The 26,708-nt window shown below is 39.0% G+C and overlaps 1 protein-coding gene across 1 annotated transcript in view; it reads left to right on the top strand.

Annotated features, from left to right (window-relative positions):
* LOC141436199 (uncharacterized) overlaps positions 1-26,708 on the top strand; it is a 256,690-nt gene that overhangs the window by 22,056 nt on the left and 207,926 nt on the right. Inside the window, exon 2 of the mRNA XM_074099086.1 lies at positions 18,361-18,445. Within this exon, the coding sequence (XP_073955187.1) occupies positions 18,424-18,445 (22 nt within the window). The 5' untranslated portion in view covers positions 18,361-18,423. The remainder of the gene's footprint in view (positions 1-18,360; positions 18,446-26,708) is intronic.

Below are 26,708 nucleotides of genomic sequence, written 5' to 3'. Positions count from 1 at the left end.
ATGTACTAGTGTGTTGGATATCCTGGCTGCAGCATCAGCTCATCTTGTTGCCACCATTGCATTGTATGTAAATCAAATACTGATCAAAAGGAATCAAACACTACATATCTGCTATTAATTTTTTCAAGAGTATACTGGTGTGCTGGATATCCTGGCTGTAGCATCAGCTCGTCGTGTTGCCACCACTGCCATTGTATGTAAAATCAATTACTGATCAAAAACGATTCCAAACACGAAATATGTGCTATTATTTTTTATAGAGTTACTAGTGTGCTGGATAATCCTGGCTGCAGCATCAGCTCATCCTGTTGCCACCGTTGCATTGTTTGTAGAATCAAATACTGATCAAAACCGAACCAAACACGATATATTGTGCTATAGTTTTATTAGAGTGTACCTACTAGTGTTCTGGATATCCTGGCTGCAGCATCAGGCCGAGAACTCTATAATCTTGCATAGCTATATTGTATTCATGGTGTTTTCAAATTTTAGGTCCCAATATGTTTTGAAAGTAAAGTAAATATCCATTATGCGTCTAAGATTCCTACCGCAGCGAACAAAAGAGCTGATGATCTTGAAATGGCTGAACCGATTTTGATAAATCATGTCTAAGATCCATCGCTAGAAAACCAGCTTTCAAATAAAAAAAACCGCATTCAAATCGGTCCACCCGTTTAAGCGCTACGGTGCCACAGACAGACACACAGACACACACACATAGCGGTCAAACTTATAACACCCCTCTTTTTCGTCGGGGGTTAAAAATAGAATGGTGCTTCTTTGTATTTACGAACTGGTAAACAAGGAGATTGTAATGCGTAATACTTACCTCCAAACCTCCATGCTAACATAATGCTGCTGGCCAGTGCTGGCTGAATGTGCCAAAGCCATGTGCGAGGCCATTTAAATAAAAAAAATGGTCAAGTGCGAGTCGGACTCGTACATGAAGGGTTCCGTAAACAGTTCAGTAAAAGTTTTTCTTAAACTTCTTCTAATATAAGTTTTTTTTTGCTGACTGTACTTTATGCCCCTGGTTACCAAAGTACCTACTCGTCTAGACGACAAACGAGTCCAAACTGGATGCGGTCGTGTCGTTTATCACAGTGTTCCTATGGTCACTCGCTAGCTTTATCATCAGATCAACTCCATGTTATAATAATATTGCATTGTCATCGGATTCAACATGCGTTTAAAATTTCAGCTCAATCGGTTGAAGATATCCACTTCAAATTTGAGTTGAAAGATTCCACCCGAGCAAACATAGTCACATTCCCTACACTGCAAATAATTATAATGCTTGTAATAAGTTTTTGTTAAAAATTTCATTTTTAATACAAGCTTTTTTTGCCGAATGTACTTTTTGTTGACTGTACTTGCATTGTCGTCTAAACTACATATCTGTACCAAATTTCAAGTCAGTACTATTAACAATTGAGAAGTTCCCTCCTGCAGAGACGATCCTGGCAGGACCACCAAGATGTCACTACCAGATTATTGTATTGTCACCAAATTTACATAATTATGCCAAATTTCAAGTCGATCGGACCACTGGAAGTGGGTCAAATTTAGCTTCTAAGATTTGACCCAAACAAACAATAAATAAATAAATAATCAAACAGGGCAAGCTAAAGAAAAGCTTCTTAAAAATATCGCCGTAAGCACTTGTGCAAGTATTTCGAATAAAAAACAATTTGAATTCTCATCCTCTTTGGTTCTGGCTGTTTGCTACTGAATCCATTGCCCCAAAAGCGCCGCGCGCGGATCAAAAAAATTAAATCTGTCAACTCTGTTCATTCGCGGGAAATTCGGCGGACTTCGTATGTTGTGTAATTAAATAATAATAAGCTCGACTAGTGTGAATAATAAATTTGAAACTGTATTATAAACCTTGTAAATAGTGTTAAATACTTAGTATGATTTTTTTAGTGTAAAAAACAATAAGTAAACATAGTGATTATACGGTGTGAATTTGGCGAGCGCTTTATCAAAGTTGGCTTCATTGAGGTTTATGGTTCATAAATTGCTTTATTAATTTTGCTCAAAAACGAATAAAAATATATAATATTATCGAAGCTTTTATAAAACATCAAAATCGCAAACTTAAAAGGTAAATATTCAACCGAAATAGCTAGTCACGTAGTGGCTAATAACGTCTAGCAACCAAAAAACGCTGAAAAAAACACGTTTCTTGTATGACGACCCCCTTTAATTTGTAACTTTACTTTATTTTTAGTATTTGTTGTTATAGCGGCCATAGTAATACATAATCTGTGAAAATTTCAAGTGTCTAACTTTTACGGCTTCAGAGATAGAGCCCTATGACAGACGGACAGATAGACAGACAGACAGACAGCGGAGTCTCAGTAATAGGGTCCCGTTGGCACCCTTTGGGTACGGAACCCTAAAAACAAAAGACGGTTTGGCGCGATAAATCTAATAAGCACCCTCGTTCGCTTCGCGTGCGCCTAAATATTTTGGGAGTTATTGATCACTTACAACCCTAGTCAGGGTATCTAGGGAAGTTACGGGTACAATGATTATGAAACAATAAATTTAAAATTTAAAAAACCCCCGACTTAAAAAAACGCCCGAAAAAAAACGCCGACAAAAAAACGCCGCCAAAGAAGACAACTAAAAAGTAAAAAATAATTATGCACTACCAAGCTGTTGCCCGCGACTTCATCTGCGAAGAATTCGTTTATCCCTATCCCGCGGGGACTATGCTGATTTCCCGCAAAGTTATCCTAAGTTAATTTAGTATGAGTACCTAGAAATATAAGTATGCATAATTATTTTTTACTTTTTAGTTGTCTTTTTTGGCGGCGTTTTTTTAAGTCGGGGGTTTTTTTAATTTTAAATTTAAGTTTTTTTATTTCATGTTTTTTAAACTTTGGTAGGTATATTATTTTTAAAAGTGTACTAGTGTGTTGGATATCCTGGCTACAGTATCAGCTCATCTTGTTGCCACCATTGCTTTGTATGTAGTATCAAATACTGATCAAAAGGAATCAAACACAACATATCTGCTATTATTTTTCCAAGAGTATACTGGTATACTGGATATCCTGGCTGCAGCATCAGCTCGTCCTGTTGCCACCACTGCATTGTATGTAGAATCAAATACTGATCAAAAAGAATCCAAACACGACATATGTGCTACTATTTTTAATAGAGTGTACTAGTGTGCTGGATGTCCTGGCTGCAGCATCAGCTCATCCTGTTGCCACCATTGCATTGTATGTAGAATCAAATACTGATCGAAACGAATCCAAACACGATATATCTGCTATGATTTTATCAAGAGTTTACCTACTAGCATTCTGGATATCCTGGCTGCAGCATCAGGCCGAGAATTCCATAATCTTGCATAGTTATATAGCATATATGGGTATTTCAAATTTTAGGTCCCAAATATGTTTGGAAGTAAAGTAAATACCCGTTATGCGTCTAAGATTCCTACCGCAGCGAACAAAAGAACTGATGATCTTGAAACGGCTGAACCGATTTTGATAAAACATGTCTAACAACCATCGCTAGAAAACCTGCTTAAAAATAAAAAAACCGCATTCAAATCGGTCCACCCGTTTAAAAGCTACGGTGACACACAGACAGACACACAGACAGACACGCAGACAGACACACAGACAGACACACAGACAGACACGCAGACAGACACACAGACAGACACACAGACAGACACACAGACAGACACACAGACAGACACACAGACAGACACACAGACAGACACGCAGACAGACACGCAGACAGACACGCAGACAGACACGCAGACAGACACGCAGACAGACACACAGACAGACACGCAGACAGACACACAGACAGACACGCAGACAGACACACAGACAGACACACAGACAGACACGCAGACAGACACGCAGACAGACACGCAGACAGACACGCAGACAGACACGCAGACAGACACGCAGACAGACACACAGACAGACACGCAGACAGACACGCAGACAGACACGCAGACAGACACACAGACAGACACACAGACAGACACACAGACAGACACACAGACAGACACGCAGACAGACACACAGACAGACACACAGACAGACACACAGACAGACACACAGACAGACACGCAGACAGACACACAGACAGACACACAGACAGACACACAGACAGACACACAGACAGACACACAGACAGACACGCAGACAGACACACAGACAGACACACAGACAGACACGCAGACAGACACACAGACAGACACGCAGACAGACACACAGACAGACACACAGACAGACACGCAGACAGACACACAGACAGACACACAGACAGACACGCAGACAGACACACAGACAGACACGCAGACAGACACACAGACAGACACACAGACAGACACGCAGACAGACACACAGACAGACACGCAGACAGACACACAGACAGACACACAGACAGACACACAGACAGACACACAGACAGACACGCAGACAGACACACAGACAGACACGCAGACAGACACACAGACAGACACACAGACAGACACACAGACAGACACACAGACAGACACGCAGACAGACACGCAGACAGACACACAGACAGACACGCAGACAGACACACAGACAGACACGCAGACAGACACACAGACAGACACACAGACAGACACGCAGACAGACACACAGACAGACACGCAGACAGACACACAGACAGACACGCAGACAGACACACAGACAGACACACAGACAGACACGCAGACAGACACGCAGACAGACACGCAGACAGACACACAGACAGACACGCAGACAGACACGCAGACAGACACGCAGACAGACACACAGACAGACACACAGACAGACACACAGACAGACACGCAGACAGACACGCAGACAGACACACAGACAGACACACAGACAGACACACAGACAGACACGCAGACAGACACACAGACAGACACACAGACAGACACACAGACAGACACACAGACAGACACACAGACAGACACGCAGACAGACACACAGACAGACACACAGACAGACACGCAGACAGACACACAGACAGACACGCAGACAGACACACAGACAGACACACAGACAGACACACAGACAGACACGCAGACAGACACACAGACAGACACGCAGACAGACACACAGACAGACACACAGACAGACACAGACAGACAGACACACGCAGACAGACACGCAGACAGACACGCAGACAGACACGCAGACAGACACGCAGACAGACACACAGACAGACACACAGACAGACACACAGACAGACACACAGACAGACACGCAGACAGACACACAGACAGACACGCAGACAGACACACAGACAGACACGCAGACAGACACACAGACAGACACACAGACAGACACACAGACAGACACACAGACAGACACACAGACAGACACGCAGACAGACACACAGACAGACACACAGACAGACAACAGACAGACACACAGACAGACACGCAGACAGACACACAGACAGACACACAGACAGACACACAGACAGACACACAGACAGACACACAGACAGACACGCAGACAGACACACAGACAGACACACAGACAGACACGCAGACAGACACACAGACAGACACACAGACAGACAGACACACAGACAGACACACAGACAGACAGACACGCAGACAGACACACAGACAGACACACAGACAGACACGCAGACAGACAGACACACAGACACACAGACAGACACACAGACAGACACGCAGACAGACACGCAGACAGACACGCAGACAGACACGCAGACAGACACGCAGACAGACACACAGACAGACACGCAGACAGACACGCAGACAGACACGCAGACAGACACACAGACAGACACACAGACAGACACACAGACAGACACACAGACAGACACACAGACAGACACACAGACAGACACACAGACAGACACGCAGACAGACACACAGACAGACACGCAGACAGACACACAGACAGACACACAGACAGACACGCAGACAGACACGCAGACAGACACACAGACAGACACGCAGACAGACACACAGACAGACACAGACAGCACGACAGACACACAGACAGACACACAGACAGACACGCAGACAGACACACAGACAGACACACAGACAGACACACAGACAGACACACAGACAGACACACAGACAGACACGCAGACAGACACACAGACAGACACGCAGACAGACACACAGACAGACACGCAGACAGACACACAGACAGACACACAGACAGACACGCAGACAGACACGCAGACAGACACACAGACAGACACGCAGACAGACACACAGACAGACACGCAGACAGACACACAGACAGACACACAGACAGACACGCAGACAGACACACAGACAGACACGCAGACAGACACACAGACAGACACACAGACAGACACACAGACAGACACACAGACAGACACACAGACAGACACGCAGACAGACACACAGACAGACACGCAGACAGACACACAGACAGACACACAGACAGACACACAGACAGACACACAGACAGACACGCAGACAGACACACAGACAGACACGCAGACAGACACACAGACAGACACACAGACAGACACGCAGACAGACACGCAGACAGACACACAGACAGACACGCAGACAGACACACAGACAGACACGCAGACAGACACACAGACAGACACACAGACAGACACGCAGACAGACACACAGACAGACACGCAGACAGACACGCAGACAGACACACAGACAGACACGCAGACAGACACACAGACAGACACGCAGACAGACACACAGACAGACACACATAGCGGTCAAACTTATAACACCCCTCTTTTTGCGTCGGGGGTTAAAAATACAATGACTCTTTATTGCACCTATACCTAAAATAGTAGGTAAGCAATACAGAAATACATAGAGAAAAATTACAATGTAAGCAATAGGCGACCTAGTCGCTCAAGAGCGATCTTTTCCAGGCAACCTCAACCAACAACAATAGTAGTAGTATTATTAACAATATGACTATTCACCATTTACATAACAAACCTTAAAAAAATATTGCTAGATTGTAGTAACTTACTATAGCGTTGCCACAAATAAGTGTGTCATGGTACTCATGGTAGAGCCAGGCCTTTTAGTCAGCGGGCGCTCGCTGAGGCCTAATCGGAGCGGAGCGGACTTAAAATGTGGCATACTTATTAGTTATAAGGCATTATTATGTACGTCCCGTGACAATACATTACCTCATCTGCTAGTTAAATTTTGGTGGTCCGGCCAGTATCGTCACCGCAGGACGGAACTCTTCAACGGTTAATGGTATCGACTTGAAATTGGTACGCAAATGTAGTTTGGGTGACAATCCAAGTAGAGTCAACGTAATGTCCAGTCAACAAAGAAGACCGTATTTTTTTTTAACAAACACTTATATATTACTAGCCTTTTATTTGCTACCAGAAAAATAGGTTAGGTTAGAGCTGCGATAATTATATAATATATAAATAAAATAGGTTAGATTAGAACTGCGACCATACCCGAATCTAACTCCTACTAGAAAAGTAGTTTGTATTAGGTTAGAATAGAACTGCGACTCCCGCAGAATCGAACTCCTACCAGAAAAGTAGGTTAGGTTAGAACTGCGACCTTTGCACAATCTAACTGCTACCAGTTTGCAGCAAACGCGAGCAAAACTTTAGCCCAATCTGCCGTTTTTATTAAATCCTACGTATATTATAAATGTGGAAGTTTGTGAGTGAGTGAGTGAGTGAGTATGTTTGTTACTTTTTCACGCTGAAACGGCTAGACGGATTTGGATGAAATTTAGCGAAAAGTTAGTTAATAACCTGGATTAAAACATAGGATACTTTTTATCCCGATATTCCCACGGGATAGGGATAAAATCTTGAAATAATAACCGCTGGGCTTAGGGTCATGAAATTTGGTATGTAGGTAGTTGGGCGTCTGGAATAACACATAGGCGACTTTTTGACCCGATATTCCCACGGGATACCTAGGGATAAAATCAAGAAATAACAACCACTGGACTTAGAGCCATGAAATTTGGTATGTAGGTAGCTGGACCTCTGGAATAAGACATAAGCTACTTTTTATCCCGATATTCCCACGGGATAGGGATAACATTTTGAAATAATAACCGCTGGGCTTAGAGTCATGAAATTTGGTATGTAAGTAGCTGGATGTCTGGAATAACACATAAGTGACTTTTTGACCCGATATTCCCACGGGATACCTAGGGATAAAATCTCGAAATAACAACCGCTGGGCTTAGAGTCATGAAATTTGGTATGTAGGTAGCTGGACGTCTGGAATAACACATAAGCGACTTTTTGACCCGATATTCCCACGGTATAGGGATAGGTACATAGAAGTAAGTAAGACAATCCAAATTCGGAGCTGATTTTAAAAATTATTTCACTAAGTAATAGTAATCTGCAGTATCTCTGATTGGCATAGGCTGCTTTTCTACAGAAAAATGCAAAATTCCCGCAAGATCGAAATACTTAAGTAAATTCATCATTGGGGTTGATTTAAAAATATATTTTACCAATTGGGAGCTACATTATCCCTGATTGGCATACGCTACTTTTCTCCGGGAAAAGGTAAAACTTCCGCGGGATAGCAAAAAGTGAATTCAATTTCAGGGTTGATTTATTTATAATTCTATATCTAACTCTACCGGAACAGTACCATGACTGGCTGACTGACAGACAACGCATAGCCAAAACTACTGGTGCTAGAGACTTGAAATTGGCTTATATGGACCTAAAGTAATATAGAGGTGCACTAGGGAAAGATTTTTAGAAAATCCCATGGAATAGGAAAATATCTTAACTTTGTTTGTTTCTTTGTTTGTTGGGGGTAATCTCTGAAACTACTGAGCTGATTTAAATAATTCTATTACCAATAGAAAGCTACAATATCCCTCATGGACAGACTTCTTTTTTTATGCAAAATTTCCGCAGAATAAAAATAAATAGAAAGAAAGAAAGGAATTCAATTTCGGGGCAGATTTTCAAAATTCTTTTAATAATGGAAAGCTACAATATGTCTCTCATCAACAATTAAGAATATTAAAATAGATAATAACAGTAATTCATGTCCCGCGGGGACTTTACAATTTCTCGAGATACAATCCTATATCCTATATCGTGTAGGAAGTCGCCGGCAAAAGAAACGCGTAGTACTTTAACGTCTTTAACGTTTCAGCGAAACAGGGTTTCAGAGTTGGTACGAATTATGAATGATTAATTACGTATGTAGGTTGATTTTTGAATTCCAAAATGTGCACCATCTGTCTAAAACAACGTCTTACTGTATTTATATTTCCATGTAATACTCGCAGAAAGTAAATGTATGTTAATTGTTACCCCAAATTTAACGCGAGCGAAGCCGCGGGCAAAAGCTAGTTTTCAATAAAATAGTACTTTTTTTGATTTGCGATTTTCACAAAAAAATATAAGGATAATAAAAAAACGGGTTGCGGCACAACCCAGTACTAGTTGAGCACAAACTGGCACAAAGTTGATAAAAAAACAAAAATGGCTGTACAGAGTTTTTTTGAACATGTTTTTGTAAGTAGTGAATAAAAATATTGAAATATGATTTTAAGCATAAGCTAGCACAAGCTTAGCAAAACTTAGCACATACGTAGTTTTTAACCTCCGACGCAAAAAGAGGGGTGTTATAAGTTTGACCGCTATGTGTGTCTGTCTGTGGCACCGTAGCTCTTATAAAGGAGGGCCGATTTGAATGCGGTTTTATCTATTTAAAAGCAGGTTTTTTAGCGATGGTTCTTAGATATATTTTATTAAAATCGGTTCCGCCGTTTCAAGATCATCAGCTCTTTTGTTCGCTGGGGTAGGAATGTTATACGCATAAATAGGTATTTACTTTACTTTCAAACATATTTGGGACATAAAATTTGAAACACCCATGTATGCTTTATAACTATGCAAGATTATGGAATCCTCGGCCTGATGGTGCAGCCAGGATATCCAGAACACTAGTAGGTACACTCTTGATAAAACCATAGCAGATATATCGTGTTTGGAATCGTTTCGATCAGTATTTGATTCTACATACAATGCAATGGCGGCAACAGGATGAGCTGATGCTGCAGCCAGGATATCCAGCACACTAGTAGGTACACTCTATAAAAAATAATAGCACATATGTCATGTTTGGATTCGTTTTAATCAGTAATTGATTCTACATACCATGCAGTGGTGGCAACACGACAAGCTGATGCTGCAGCAAGGATATCCAGCACACCAGTATACTCTTGAAAAAATAATAGCACATGTGTCGTGTTTGGATTCGTTTTGATCAGTAATTGATTCTACATACAATGCAGTGGTGGCAACACTATGAGCTGATGCTGCAGCCAGTATATCCAACACACTAGTACACTTTTTAAAAAATATTATAAGTGCCAAAGTTAAAAAACATGAAATAAAAAAACAAAATTAAAAAAAACCCCCGACACAAAAAAACGCCCGCAAAAAAAAGCCGCCAAAAAGATGACTAAAAATTTTAAAATAATTATGTACTACCTAGCTGTTGCCCGCGACTTCATCTGCAAAGAATTCGTTTATCCCTATCCCGCGGGGCCTATGCTGATTTCCCGCAAAATCGGCCTGAGTTAATTTAGTATAAGTACCTAGTAATATTTTTTTATCTAAGCGTCGTCGGTGTTGGGGGACCGCTAAGGTTAATACGTAAAAAAAATACAACATATGTAACTGTAGTTTCCTGTTGTATGTTTCTGTGTATGTTTGTCCGTCTTTCACGTCAAAACGGAGCGACGGATCGACATGATTTTTGGCATAGAGATAGTTTATGCGGTCAGAGAGTGACATAGGTTACTTTTTATTCCGGAAAAATGCCGAGTTCCCGAGGGAACAGCGCCCGATAACCGAATTCCACGCGGGCGAAGCCGCGGGCCAAAGCTAGTAAATACATACTTAAATACATATTAAACATCCAAGACCCGAGAACAAACATTCGTATTATTCATACAAATGACAGTCCCGGCCGGGAATCGAACCCGGGATCTCAAGCTTCCTAGTCAGGTTCTCTAACCACTTGGCCATCCTGTATTATAATTGCTATTTCATGACATATACTCTCGTTTACATTATGATTTGTGTTTTACAAAAATATGGTGTCCAGCACGACACGTGCGAGCACAATAAATAGGGTGGAAAGAATCAATGGACCCTGGACGGCAACTACCTTAAATTAAATCCTTTAGTTAGCTAATTGTACTGAAAGGAAACATTCCTTTATTTTTAAAATTGAACAAAACTGCATTCAAAAAATCGTCTTAACATCCCTTATCTCACCCGGGAATCGAACCAACTAAAAATTTAAAACTCGCTATTTTATTATTCGAATCAATAGGATTATAGTTCAGGATATAAATTGTCTAATAAACATTTGGGGTTTGTTTGCTCCGCGTTGCATAAAAAAAATATTTTCGATTTTTAAACTTTTCGTCAGTAGGTACATACGCGTGTAAGAATTAATTATGCATAGATTAATTATTAACATTTAGCGATTTTTTATAGAAGACTCAGTCTGCATAGCGTTATTTGTTTTCAAAATTTTCAAAAATTTGTCGCTTCCTACCTTTTTGATTTGCGATTTTCTGAAAAATTTAAAGAGATATCAAAAAACGGATTGCAGCACAAGTCAGTACTACCTAAGCATAAACTGGCACAATGTTGAAAAAATTGATTTTCCAAAATGGCGGTGCTGAGATTTTTTTTTATTTGCAATTATCTCTGAAACTATTGATGCTATCGAAAAACAGTTTTCGGCACAAGTGAGCACAAGTCTAGCTCAAACTAGCAGATTATATTTTTTTTTCGATTTTTCAAAATGGCGGTGCTAAGACGTTTTTTTGTTTTTCGTTTTTTAACGAAACTATAAGCGATATCGAAAAACTGATAACAGCACAAGCTAGCACAAGTCTAGCACAACCTAGCAAAACTTTTTTTTTAAATTTGGACAAAGTGGCGGTGCTAGCCCAAAAAAACGTTTTTTTGAAATATTTTTTCCGTTAACTGGAATTTTCAAAAATGGATAACAGCACAAGCTAGCACAACCCTAGCACAACCTAGCATATATGTAATTTTTTGAAATTTTTGACACCGAGTCCATTTTATGACATAGACTCTCGTCTACATTTTGATTTGTGTTTAAAAAAAATCTGTGTGTCATATCAGAATATGGTGTGTAGCACGTGTGAGCACAACTTAAGAACAATATATAGCGATTTTATTTTTTTCAAAATTTTCAAAAATATGTCGCTTCTTACCTTTTTTGATTTGCGATTTTCTGAAAAATTTAAAGATATATCAAAAAACGGATTGCGGCACAAGTTAGTACTACCTAAGTACAAACTGGCACAACGTTGAAAAAATTGATTTTCCAAAATGGCGGTGCTGAGATTTTTTTTTTATTTGCAATTATCTCTGAAACTATTGATGCTATCGAAAAACAGTTTTCGGCACAAGTGAGCACAAGTCTAGCACAAACTAGCAGAGTATATTTTTTTTCGATTTTTCAAAATGGCGGTGCTGAGACGTTTTTTTGTTTTTCGTTTTTTAACGAAACTATAAGCGATATCGAAAAACTGATAACAGCACAAGCTAGCACAAGTCTAGCACAACCTAGCAAAACTTTTTTTTTTTATTTGGACAAAGTGGCGGTGCTAGCCCAAAAAAACGTTTTTTTGAAATATTTTTTCCGTTAACTGGAATTTTCAAAAATGGATAACAGCACAAGCTAGCACAACCCTAGCACAACCTAGCACAACCATTTGATTTTCGAATTTCCAAAATGGCGGTGCCAACTTCACTCACATTAAAACAGCTTTATCTTCATATTGTAATAGTAAATCTGCATACTACACCTAAATAACTTGTTCCTATCTGCGAGAATAATGTCCACTAAAATGCGTAAAGCGATCATGCGTATAATGCAAACAGCATTAGAGGAATTTTGTTTGCCGTTCGTGCCGGCAGTGGGTCCGCGGCTCTTGAAAACTAGCATAATTTGCACACCGCAAATCGCGCTTATTATTCTAAAGTGGCCCCACGTATTGTCTCGGCCAGTGAAAGAGCGATTATTTTCTTTTTTGTCTCTTTCCACCCATTTGGCCAGAACGGTGGTATTTCACGAAGCATTTGAAACGCGGGTTAATGAAATTTTACTCTCTCTTTGTGAATTTCTTGCATGAATCGAACGTTTCTTTTGCGCTAAGTGGATTTTCATCTTTGATCTGATGTTAATTGGTTTTCGGGCGATGTTCTTTTGAGAACGCGGTTTTGTTTGGTTTATTTTAGCTCGGGATTATCGCGAGAACTTTCTCTTGCAACCTGACGTGGTTACCTACTATTACCTACTTAAGTATTTGTTAAGATCAGTTTTTTCGCACCTGAACGTGCGACTATTTTTAAAGATTTGCCGTTCTCCTTACTCGCCAGCAATGACCGAAATCGCTTATTTAATACCGTATTTACAAAACACGCAGACAAAAAGCTAACCGAGCACATCGTACAAAGTGCTGCAGACGGCATGACGTGTGCGCAGGGTTACCAACCATTCAGATTTCGATTAAATATTTAGTTTTTTTTTAATTGACGTTTACCTAGGGATGGCGATGTAAAAATAATTAATAACACTCTATCATGTGTTTTACTTAAGATTTTTCAACAATTAGTATGTTGTAATTTTTTAAATTTATAAATTGTTTTATATTTGTTTATTGCTTTTAGTTTCAATATTTAGCTCCGAATATGATCTATCCTAGTGTAACCATATACTACTAATCAAATGTTAGTAGGTAACAAACAAATAAATTAAGGGTATTTCTTACACAAATAATATATATTAGAATAATAGGTTAAATACATAATAATCATTTGGAATAATGCAATTTATTTAGAAATCAACATCTTTACAAGATTGTTCTAAAATAAACTTAGCCTAACCAAAATGAATTAGTAAATTGCACGATCATAAAAGTTTGTCAAGTTTCACCAAGAACTATGTCATATTGACCATTATGTATTTTTGACCATTATTTTTTTTGATTATCCCAGCCTATTTACATCCCACTGCTGGGCACAGGCCTCCTCTCAGAATTAGAGGGCTTGGGCCGTAGTTCCCACGCGGGCCCAGTGCGTATTGGGAAGTCCACACATACCATGAAATTACTTCACAGCTGTGTGCAGGTTTCCTCACGATGTTTTCCTTCACCGTAAAGTTCGTGGTAAATTTCAAATGTAATTTCGCACATGAATTTCGAAAAACTCTAAGGTGCGAGCCGGGGTTTGGACCCACAAAACTCTGCTTGAGAGGCGATAGGTCAAACCACTAGGCCACCATGGCTTCATTATTTTTCTTAAACATTATTTATTTTGACACTATTTTTTTTTTATTTTTAAAAGCCCTCGCCAGCCCTGCCGGCGCTCGTATTAATGAGTGTCACGTACAGTTATCTAAGCGCGCCGCACTCTGTACCAGATAGAATAATTGAAACTTGCGCGCGCGCAACTGTAATCGTAGATTTTTATCGACGGCTAATTGCCGGAGCTGATAAACAATACACTAGTTTTACTGGACTTTGCGGTGGAAGCCTATGCATTCTGTACTAGTTTTATCCCGTACTTTTGCTTCTGTGGAGGGATAAACAACTTATCATGGCTCCTGGCCAAACGCGTCAAGTGTGTCACCAACTGCATTGCATTTTGTAATCTATCGCAACTATAAATAGTCCTTTTTAAGGTTCCGGAGCCAAAATGGCAAAAATGGAACCCTTATAGTTTCGCTATGTCTGTCTGTCTGTCTGTCTATCCGTCCGCGGCTTTGCTCAGGGACTATCAATGCTAGAAAGCTGTAATTTTGCACGGATATATAAATAAACTATGCCGACCAAATGGTATAATTAAAAATTCAAAAATATTTTTTTTTAGGGTACCTTCCATACACGTAAAGTGAGGGTGATTTATTTTTCCTAATCCAACCCTATAGTGTGGGATATCGTTGGATAGGTCTTTTAAAATTAGGGGGTTGCTAAGACGGTTTTTCGATTCAGTGATTTGTTTGCGAAATATTCAACTTTAAAGTGCAAATTTTCATAAAAATCGAGCCTCCCCCCTCCTCTAAAATCTAAACCGGTGAGTGGAAAAATTTGAAAAAACTTTCAAGGAAAACTATAACGGCTAAGTTTGCTTGAGAATTATTAGTAGTTTATGAGTAAATAGCTCAAGTGCTCTGAGTTTTTCGAAATTCATGTGCGGAATTACATTTGAAATTTACCACGAGCTTTGCGGTGAAGGAAAACATCGTGAGGAAACCTGCACAAACCTGCGAAGCAATTCAATGGTGTGTGTGAAGTTCCCAATCCGCAATGGGCCCGCGTGGGAACTACTGCCCAAGCCCTCTCATTATGAGGGGAGGCCTGTGCCCTGCAGTGGGACGTATATAGGCTGGGATGATGATGATGATGATGAGTAAATAGCAGCCTAAGGTATAAAATATACCTAAACTTGGAAGATTCCGTATAAAATACGAAATCCTTAGAAAAATATTACTTAATGTTTTCGTAATGGCTTCGGAACCCTATTTCGGGCGTGTCCGCCACGCTCTTGGCCGGTTTTTTTATTTAAAGATGGGGCAAATGAGCATATGGGTCACCTGATCAGCAATCACCGCCGCTCATGGACAGGACACCTGTTTAATTTTGTCCTTTAAACAGGATGGATCAAAATAAAAAGCCTAGGCCCTCGTATCACAAAAACTACAAGTGTTACAGTCACCAGCAGTACCTAATATCTGCCACAGCGGAGCGTAAAAATTTTTTGACACGTCCTTCCGGCCCTAGAAATAGAGTCGTATCAGATATTTATGCACGCTTGTTGTGTCAAGTATTGGTACTGGTGACTGTACAATTCTAAAAAAAAAAATATTTTATTGAGAAACATAATAATTTTGTAAAATTTTAGCACTTGTAACTTTTGTGGTACAGGCAGTAGGAAAATTACCCTCAATAATGACTGTATTCAATCTAGTACAAATCGCTGCTTATATAGAAAAAAACCCCGACAAAAAAAAACGCCAGCAAAAATAAAAATAAAAAACCCGAAAAAAAAACGCCGTTAAAAAAGACAAGTAAAAAGTAAAAAATAATTATGAACTACCTAGCTGTTGCCCGCGACTTCATCTGCGAAGAATTCGCTTATCCCTATCCCGCGGGGACTATGCTGATTTCCCGCAAAATTAGCCTAAGTTAATTTAGTATAAGTATCTAGTAATATTTTTTTATCTAAGCGTCGTCGGTGTCGGGGGACCGCTAAGGTTAACAGGAAACATAAGTACATATGTTGTATTTTTTAAAGTATTAGTAGACACACAGACAGACACACATAGCGGTCAAACTTATAACACCCCTCTTTTTGCGTCGGGGGTTAAAAAGGGACACAAATAAAAAAAAAGTTCTTTTATCGCAATAATCGCATTTTAAATGGCCCTTTTGTATATAAGCAGCGAAATGAGACTTTTATATTATTTATTTTCGCAAACTTGAACCCAAATAGCAAGTGGATGTGCGTGAATTAAGTTTAAGATGGGAAATCCCAACTTGGTAAGCATTTATAAATCCCTCTTCAAACTGGAACAAAATGTCTGCCGTTACCGAAGTAAAAGATAATAGAGTCTCAACTCCGAAAAGATTAGTAACTCGTAACCTCTGGATCTATACCGAAGTTTATAATGTGCTCGACGAAGTTCTTCTGTCATGAAAATGGAAAAACTTGTTAGCGAAGTATCGGGTCAGAAGGGTCGTGTAAATTCACTTTTCGACGTGCCCGGGTAACTGATATTGCTATCGTTAACGCTATCGTTTGACGGAACCACTGGCCGTATGGTCTAACGCTGTAGCACTTGCGATCGCATTCATCATCTCTTTCTGCTTTCACCTTAAACCTCGTGATAGAAAGAAATGACCAGTATGTTGTAGGTAATGGTAATAAGGGTTTATTTGGTTTTTTAAAGAAGACTTTGGGGTCATCGTGTTTCTACAGTGTATTATTAATAGAGTAAATCCTCAAATATGATATTATGATTTTCAAAACTAAAGCTTTACTAGTTACACTACTTTATGATACAGAAAGTGAGTAAATTTATGCAATAAATGCGCTAAAAGCTCGACGCGCTCTTAAGGACGTGTACAAAGGGACCGAGTTTTTGAAGATGCTATTACTGTTTGTTCCACGGTTTGTTCATTTTTTTTTCGCGTTCTAAGCTCAAAAATCAAAGCAGTAATAAAAGCGATTACAGTTCTACAATAGGGCTACAACAAGGAACAACTCGGAAATCACCGGTCTCCGAAACAATTTTAAGTTCTTTATTCCTTGCAAGTTTTCTCTTAAGGAAAAACGTAATTTGAAAGAAAATACGCTGTGGTTTTCCTGTGTGGATTTGTTTTCCAGCTACGATTAACACTACTTTGAACGAAGAAAAAAGTCAAATTTAAAGAGTGTTTATTTTTAATCGAATTCAGTAGGTAGGTGTATGAAATCTATCTTAATTATTAGATGCGAAAGTTATTGTGTAACAGCTGTGGTGGTTTAGTAGTTTGGCCTATGGATTCTCAATTAGAGGATCGAGGATTCAAAGCCCGGCTCGCCGACTCTTGAGTTTTCTAAATTCGTTACTAAATTCATATTACCTAGACATCATCATCATCATCATCATATCAGCTGTAGGACGTCCACTGTTGGACATTGGCCTCCCCTATCGCCCTCCAGTTGCATCGGTTGCAACCAGCGACTTTAACCACGTCAAAATAAATGGAATATCTGTCTTGCTCCTCCGCCAAGTAGTGAGGCCTAGTCGTGCGAAAGAGCTACGTTTGAGTTGGAAAAAATGCCTTCCCTCCGCATAAAAAACATAAATAACCAACGCAAACGTAACTGAACCCACTACCAAGGGAACCACCACCACCACGACCATAAACAAGATCACGGACAATTTTTCGCTTCTATTCTCGGGTTAAATTGCATGAAAAAACATTTTTTCCAACTCAAACGTAGGCAGCTGTTTCGCACGACTTGGCCTCACTACTTGGTGGAGAATCAAGACAGATATTCCATTTATTTTAACATGGACCTCCGCAAAGTAACGCCTGAATCTATACAGTATTTAACCAGGTCATCCATCCATCTCGTTGGTGGACCCGATTAGTCGAAACGCTGGATTACAACCGCATGGAACGTGCTTAACCTGTCCTCTCCCAGAGGCACAAATTTGTGCCCAAATTCCTTTGATCCTGTTATCCTGGGAGATGACAGATTAATTGTTTTAAACGAAGTGTTTTGTTGCAGGGTGCGAGTGTAACAGCGGCGCTGCGCGTGCGGTGATGCGCCGCGAGCGCCCGGGCCCGACACATGCATGTGGCCCGCGCACCTGGTACGTACCCTATTGTATACCTAACTCTGATATGTACCTTGTATGTACAAAGTACAGTCGGAGTAAAAAAAAGGTTCGTCACCCCAAGATCAATTTTCCTTTGCTCTGTATGACGCGCTGTAAAAAATAATACAATGTAGGAACCGCATTAAAATCAGTCCAGTGTTTTATAAGATAAATATGGAAGCAAATATTAACTTATTTGAACATGATGTGATAAAAGCAACACTTCTACAGTTAGAGCCGTTATCTCAACAATTCACAGCGAAACCTTACTCAGTTTAAAATTCAACCAGCGTCCATCACAAGGCTTAATTAGCACTTGTGGACAAACACATTACTCACCGCTTCGCAGTTGGTAATTTATCTGATAATTAACTACCGGCAAGGAGGGCAGGCGGTCAGCTGCGAATATTTGCATTTTTGCTTCATACATAATGTATGCAGTGAAAGTGATTTGTTTTATATGATGAAAGTTTATAGGCTTTATATTTTAAATAATTGAGATCTGGATTAGGTTTTTAATAGAAGCTATACAACTTTTGTTTAAACGCAGACGCTGACCGTCCTCGATGAATACGAAAGCCCATCCACGAACTAAAGCAATTACTTTGCTCACCCGCGACCTTGTGATAGCTACGTTTATGCAAGAAATGTGTGTTCGCGCAGTTTTTTCATCTCCACAAATCACACTAACCCTCTAATCTATCACTACCACCACACTACACTGACGCGTTTCGAACTCAACCAGAGTTCAACTTCAGAGCACTTCAGAGCAACACAACCGTGCACCATGCTATATTTATTAAAGCTTATATTTTGAGGTAGCGGTACGGACTAACAATATCTTATTTTACATCAAAACTAACTTTAAGTTTAATGTTGTGGCTCCAATATTTCCGGTGCATTTTCAATGCTTTAATCTTGACAAAATTTAACGGTAGGTACTATTTTAAAAGTAGGCATTTCATTTTAATTGAAGATGAGACTGAATTTTATATAAACTCTGACAGAATTTTCGTCATCTCCCTTAGTTACTCTTCAATTTACATTTACTCCCAATACTGATTTAAGATTCAGTGCAGTTGCGTAACGCTACTCTCCTAGTCACGTCTCGACCATCCGCAAACGTCTTAGTTTCCAGACTATAATTGAATTCGGTCTAGCGCAAATTTCCAGCCCCCGAGCAATGCTTTGAACCTTGAGCAATGCCTGCAATAGATTTCTAGAATTCAGAAACTACATTTTCAAGTTCTAGCTTATTTATGCACAACATCGATATTGTATTGTATTTTAGTCTCTATTGTACATAAAACATGAAAATAACAAGTAACAAGAGAAACAGATGTACAAAGGCAAACTTATCACTTCCAGTTAACCTTTGAACGATTGAAAGGACATCAGAATCAAGAGAAAGTTCAACACAAACTACACCTATTAGGATTTAATTATATGTTTTTTTTCGCTTGGAATATTTTGGTATCGATCAGTCTATGGAAACATTTCTGAATAGTAACAAAAAAACCCGGAAAAAATCATTTTTCGGCTATTTACCTACCTAAAGAAAGGTGTTTTTCTTTTTTATCTACCTAAGTTCGATTTGATTCCAATTTAATTATTTTAAATACATAAAAAAACATGATTTTTGAATCTTTATGAATTTTCATTTCAATATTTACTATTCAATTTACAATAACCTTCGTCTTGTGTGTGTCGTCGTGTTGTATTATAACAAAAATAAATATACATGATATAAGACACAAAATACATATTCGTCAAACGTTTTTTGTTTGAGGATATTTATGCCCTCTTATGGCAATGGGTGGCTTATAAAATGAACACTATTTCTACCTATTATTGGATAGCTTCACCATCTGGTATAACTAATTGAAAAATGCAGTAGTTGAAAAGAGGAACGAACTAGAACTATATTTTTTCACAATATTTTTAAACTTTTATGCGAAAAGTTTTAGAAAATGTTATTCTTACATTATTATTATTTGGCAGTGGCACGGTGTAATCTGGCACCCTCGAGCCTCAAGCCTCAGTGAGCCTGTTATGGCCACATAAAAATCAAAGGGCCTGCCCATCGAATTATCTCCGGCCTAATAATTATCTTTACACGGTTACAGTAACATGATAATATATCTTGTAGAGCTGTCAGGTTGTCAACGGCTTGGAGAAAATAAAATACTTAATATTTCTGTTAGTAGATAGTTATGTAAATACTTGGGCGACCGAGCCTGGCTTGGAGTTCTCTTTTGTTTGAGATTTTTCATGTTAAATTTCGATTGAGTCGGATCAGGACGAAAGTAGCAGATATTCAGTTATCTAGTTACTCGTAATAAAATTTCCTACAAATCTATCTAGGCGTTTACGCGTATAAGAGTAAGGCTGAGATTTCCACCAAAGATGTGCGAGGGGGAACACCCAAATACTCCGAAATATTTTATTCCGAATTTGCTAATTCCGATTTTCAGAACTCCGATTTTCACAATTCCTAAGACATATATTCCGATTACTTAAAAACACGAAATTTATTTTTCCGAATTTCAAAATACTGATTCATGTGCTTACAACTCGGAATGTTCGCGCAATAATGTACGACGTGATAATCCGAAGCATTATTGCTTCCGATTATCATGGCGTACAATATCATGGTTGCGCATTATCAGGGCGTACAAAATATTGCGCGCGCTGTAATGTACGTAGTGATAATGTAAGACGTGATAATCTGAATGCAATCGGTTCGAATGACCATATAGATTTATGTTAAGTCCAATTGCCAGGACCAAATTAACCACCTCTGTTATATGGAATAAACGCTCCAACAATGACCCTTAAACTAGTCTCTTAAAAGGCCTAACTTAATGGCTGACTGTGATGTACTTTTTAAAATATTGTAACCACTTTAATGACTCACTTTCAAGCAATATATGTGTTGTTCATTCATTTATAGGAGTACGAGTATCGTAGTATCGTCCATTTACACACTACTAAATACGCGTCTATGTACGTTATAATATACTAAACTCCCCCTTTTTTAACTAGACTATTAAATTAAACCTCAACGTTTAACGAGGCTTGACCAGATAACATTTCTATGAGATTTATTGCTTAGCAGTTAGTTAATTACTAGGTGACCAGTTGCAATGCTCTGAATTATAAGGTGGGCGAATACAATATGTTCGCGTCCGATTATAGTTGTCCTGGTCCTCCTCTCGCTTAAGGCAGGCCCTGTACTACTAAGTGCAAAATTTGAACTTCATATCTAGCCGTCTCGTTGACGCTGATGTTATTTAATACGCGAGTGAGAGGGACGGTACGATACGAACTTCGATTTCGGAATTTCGTAGAGGCCCCCCTGTTTATTAAGTAGTAGAGCCTCGATAATGTGTGCTGCAAAGTAGATACTCCTGAGTCACTTGCGTTGCGGTGTAGAAGGCAGTTTTGCCAACCCTCCACAGCAAAAAAACAGCAATTTGAACTTAAAAAAACAGTAGCTGCAATATTCAAAACATTAAATCTACTGTCTTACAAGCTTTTATTAGATTAAGGAGGAAGCTAAGTACAAAGTAGTAACATGTAACTAAAATACCTACGTGCCAATGATAGTGATGATGAGTTATCCCTAAGCGGTCAAAATTACTTGATAAGCGTGCACACTAGTCTTATGTGCACGACAAGCAATTTTAATCATTTTGAAAGATGCTTCATGTGTTTGACCAGCAAACCACGTGATTGAGAATGATGAAAAATTATGTTTGCGATGCTTCTCAAGCATGATTGATCGTTTAGTTTTACGGTTGCTAAGCAACACATTCAGATTGCTATATGAGCGAGTGAGAGAAAAATAGCGCGGATGCTTGACGATCATGCTGGACATTGCAATAAATGATTGTCAAGCAGTTTTGATCGTTAATAGACTCGACACATATGGCCTTAATTTAATTAGATACTGTTTTAAAGCTCGTTACTTGCACACTTAAACCGGTCCGATTCCAATTCGATTCGATGCCCACGATTGTCAAGATGATTTAATCGACATCGACTTTAATGGTGCTAATGACATTTAACTTGTGAGCTAGCTTCACCGCCCGACTGCCCAGGCTATCTAATCATATGAAGCTCCAACTCTCCGTGGAGCTGTTGGCAGTCAATAGGTTAATGAACTTAAGATCCCTCGCGCCGATATCTCCTCTAGAAGATTGAACCGTGTGCGTTGTAGTTATACTAAAATGGTGGCGTGTTTAGCGAAATTACGGGTAATTATATTGTTGTCAAGATTACGTTTTATTGTAATGCATTTATGTTGCTTTTAGTTTAACAGTTCAGTGTAGTGAATTCGCGGAATCTGGGCACTTAGCGTCTATACATTCGCGCGCGATTCAGCCTTATACCACAAAGTTAGATTTTCAATCCACGACGTGTATAGCGCGCGAGTGTGCAGTCTATGAAAGATTGGCCGTATACGCATTGCGATCCGCGGCGTGTGTAGCGTGCTATTGTACAGCCTATGAAAGTTTTCGGTATATAGAATCTTTATATCTTATTTAAAAAAAAACATTTTTGTCATTTGTGCATTTTTAGTGCACAGTATAGTACAGAAAATAAGTAAGTTACTTATACAAGGTGGGCCCTGCAACAGGAGCAAAAAATTCAACCACAGCTTCCACTCTTCATCTTGAGCTAATTTAGTTCTTCAACTTTTAAAAATAACTTGTATTATTATTTTTATTATAGTTTAAAGTTTAATTAGATACAATATAATGTATTGCGAAATCGGTCATTTTGTTACGTGACAGGCGATGTCTTTTAGGCTATTGGATGCCGTACATTGAAAACACCATTTAATTTGTTTGGAATAAAAATAATTACATAATTAGTTAATTTTTGAAAGTTGCAGAACTAAAGTAGTTCCATTTGAGTAGCAGAACCTGTTTTAATTTTTTGCTCCTGTTAGGACTCGTCTGATAAACGTCTGTCTGAAATAACGGTCTATACAGATACAAGTCTGCCGCAGGACCGATGAACGGTGGAGTAGACGAATCCTCGAATGGAGACCATGGACGGGAAAACGTAGTGTAGGGCGTCCTGAAGCACGGTGGATGGACGACCTTAAGGGGGTCGCTGGCGGCGGATGGATGCGAGGGGCTGAAGACAGAGTGTTGTGGCGCAAGTGACATTGTTTAGACCATATATTTGTTTATTCACTATTACAACAAATGTGCTAACATCGAACGTAGGACGTCAGTGAAAGTGTAACTATAGGGCGAATTCGTCAATTACGTCTTACTTTCCGTTACGCCTACCTGTCAACGAAAGTTACACGACAGGGTTATTATTTTCGTAACTGGCTGCAGTAATAACGACATTAATAGCTTCTAAAATAGCCCTAATAAAAAGTGAAAACTACTCTCACGCACTGAACAATAGCAAGGTCCAACTCATACGCACGATTCCATTTTGTCAACAAAAACACATTTCGATAAAATGACAATTTATGTGGATGATCTTCTGTTTTTCCAAGCTTTTATTTATTTTTTGTATGCGGTCACAGAACGGAACTGTTAAGACACTTACTGTTGGTAATTAACTTCATTAAAAAAATACTACGAGTGTGTATTACCTCGGTTAAATTACGAAGTGGTAAGTGGGTTTTAACCATTGCGTGTTCAGAAGATGACTTTAATAATAGTTCTCTTCGAATGTTGCAATTCGAATGTCATCGAAAAATTACTATTATTTACAACAAATTAAATTACATATAAAATACATAAAAAACAACTTAAACAAATTAATGCTGGCAGCGTCTCTCTTTGAATAGCTAAGCTAATTCTTTGGCATAGCCAGCTGCTAACTGTGACGTCACTTCCCGTGATCGGGACTACTTCACATTTGGGTACTGTACCTGTAACAGTTGACAGAAAGTACAGTTAGCTAGACAGATAGACGCCTTACCCTTTTACCTGACATGTCATCTTAAAAAACTAAGATTAGAATCTAAGTGGAAGATTATTTCGTATCTTAGTGAAATAAACAGTTTTTATATAGACTTAAAAAAGGAGGATAAATTCGGTTGTTTTTTTATTGGTATAAGTACTCGAAGATGTCGAATGTTTAATGTAAATTCGATGATTATGAAGGAAAGGAATCAGGGAAGTTTTTTTTGTTGTGTTTACTTTGTATGAGCTTATTTCAACATAGTATACTTTGTTTTTCTATACTTAAAATATAATAGAGTTAATTTAATAAACTTTATAATGACTCTGTTTAAGAGTGCAGCAGACATCCGATATTGCGTTTGATATTGAACCCTCATATCGGTAATGGCCCCTAATAACAGACTTTTGCAAAATCCACTTTTGAACCAGTCCAGCAGTATTAATGAAAGTTCTTTGAAAGTCACTATTCATGCCTCCATTACCGCTAATTGGCAAAACTTATTTTCCAGGCCGTGCTTTTATAGTCCTATAAATTCTATAAGAGCTCGACGATATTGCTTGTGACGGGCAGAACGTTGGCAAATAACATTATTCTGTGACATATTTTCAGGCCTTTTTTTACATAAATTTAGTAAATGTACTTACTCATCGCCATTTAATTAACAACATCATCACACATTACGTAATAATCATTATCGGAAACTTATAGTACGAGTATATAAACAATACTAAAACTAAAATGAATTATTCAAAGCAGTTCCCTAAGGCAAAATTTCGAAGTTGCTGGCAGCATTCCTTTTCAATAGTCATTGAAAAAGCGAAAATATACAAATACAGGATTGAATGATGCCTACACTGAATACATTTTTTCCCATTGTGTGAAGCTTTATGAGGAAATAAGAAAGAGGTTAGTAGACGTCAGAGGGTACTACAGAGCTGGTAGCTTCCTCGGAAAAAGATTTAGCTTAAGTAACTGTTCATGTGTTATGTATATGTCAGCGGCCGATCGTAAAATCTGCCAGATTACAAAATTCCTAGGCATATCGTGAAATGGTGCCATTTCATGAATTGGCTAAGGGACATACGCCATATCGTTTGAAACTCACCGTTTAACGATTTGTCTAGTGACGTTTAGGCAGATTATGAAATTCCTAGGCATATCATGAAACGCCGCTATTTCATGATTTGGCCAGTTTAGACAGTTAAAATTCCTAGGCATATCATGAAACGCTGCCATATCGGGTCTGGCACGCACGCTTCGCTCGCTCGGCTCGTTCGTTGTGGTCACAATTCATACTAACAACTCCTCGCTTCGCTCGTTGTACCCTAATTTTTCTTTTTTCGGCATATCACGATGTGCCGATATAGAGCTAGGAATATCGATGAATGCGTTGCTCTAATCGGTCTGCCGTATTGTTTCTCAGGCACATTTGTGATATGCCTAGTCAACTTTTAGGCATATCATGAAATGGCGCCATTTCACGATATGCCTAGGAATTTCGTGATCTGGCGGATTTAATGATCGGCCGCCGAAATATACATATATTTTGAACCTTGTTAGCGTATGTTGTGGAATTGCTGATGATTGAATCTATGTCAATTATGTTGATGAATTATGTACGGATTAAGACCAGTTTTACACGAAAACATTGTAATAACCTACCTATGTATGTACGCGCACAAACATAAGTTTCATTCGTTCGTAATAGAAACACTAAAAGATCTACTGCCAATATTTGTAATTTTCTGATTTTGGTGTCCCCGTGTGTGACTTTGGTGGCATATGAAATTAAAAAATTTGTCGTATCAATAATTACAATTATTAATTAAAGTAATGCGTAACGATTTAAAGAGAAACTTTCTAGTTTTCTCTGCAAAGCTGCCTTTTACTCAATGAACAACCATATTGGTTTTGATATATTGAAATCACATCTGATTATAATTATAAATATACCTATTCTTATAAGACTATAATAACAAACGAGTGAATGCTTTCGCTCTCCACTTCATCGCTTCGTTCGGAATCACTTTGGTTTTTTAAATAGCGCGTCTGCAGCGGGCTTTAATTGCGGCCCTCAACTTAAGCAATTAAAGTTAAAACTAGTGAAAGTGAAAAGATGCTGCCTCTTCGGAAAAGTCGCCAACGCAATAGCTGTCAGCGTTACGTTGCTTTCGGAATTACCAATCAACCGATTAATTCGGAACTTACGTGACTCCACTGCCAACTTTTTATCCACGTGACTCGACCATGAATTTAAAATTGAGTGTTAAAATGCACTTAATGCCCCGTAATTGAATTGTTTTATCTTTTAAATGAA

This window comes from Choristoneura fumiferana, chromosome 16, assembly GCF_025370935.1.
Source record: "Choristoneura fumiferana chromosome 16, NRCan_CFum_1, whole genome shotgun sequence".
Taxonomy (NCBI): Eukaryota; Metazoa; Arthropoda; class Insecta; order Lepidoptera; family Tortricidae; genus Choristoneura; species Choristoneura fumiferana.
Note: the sequence above shows the minus strand (reverse complement) of the source record. Positions and strands in the feature narration are given on the sequence as shown.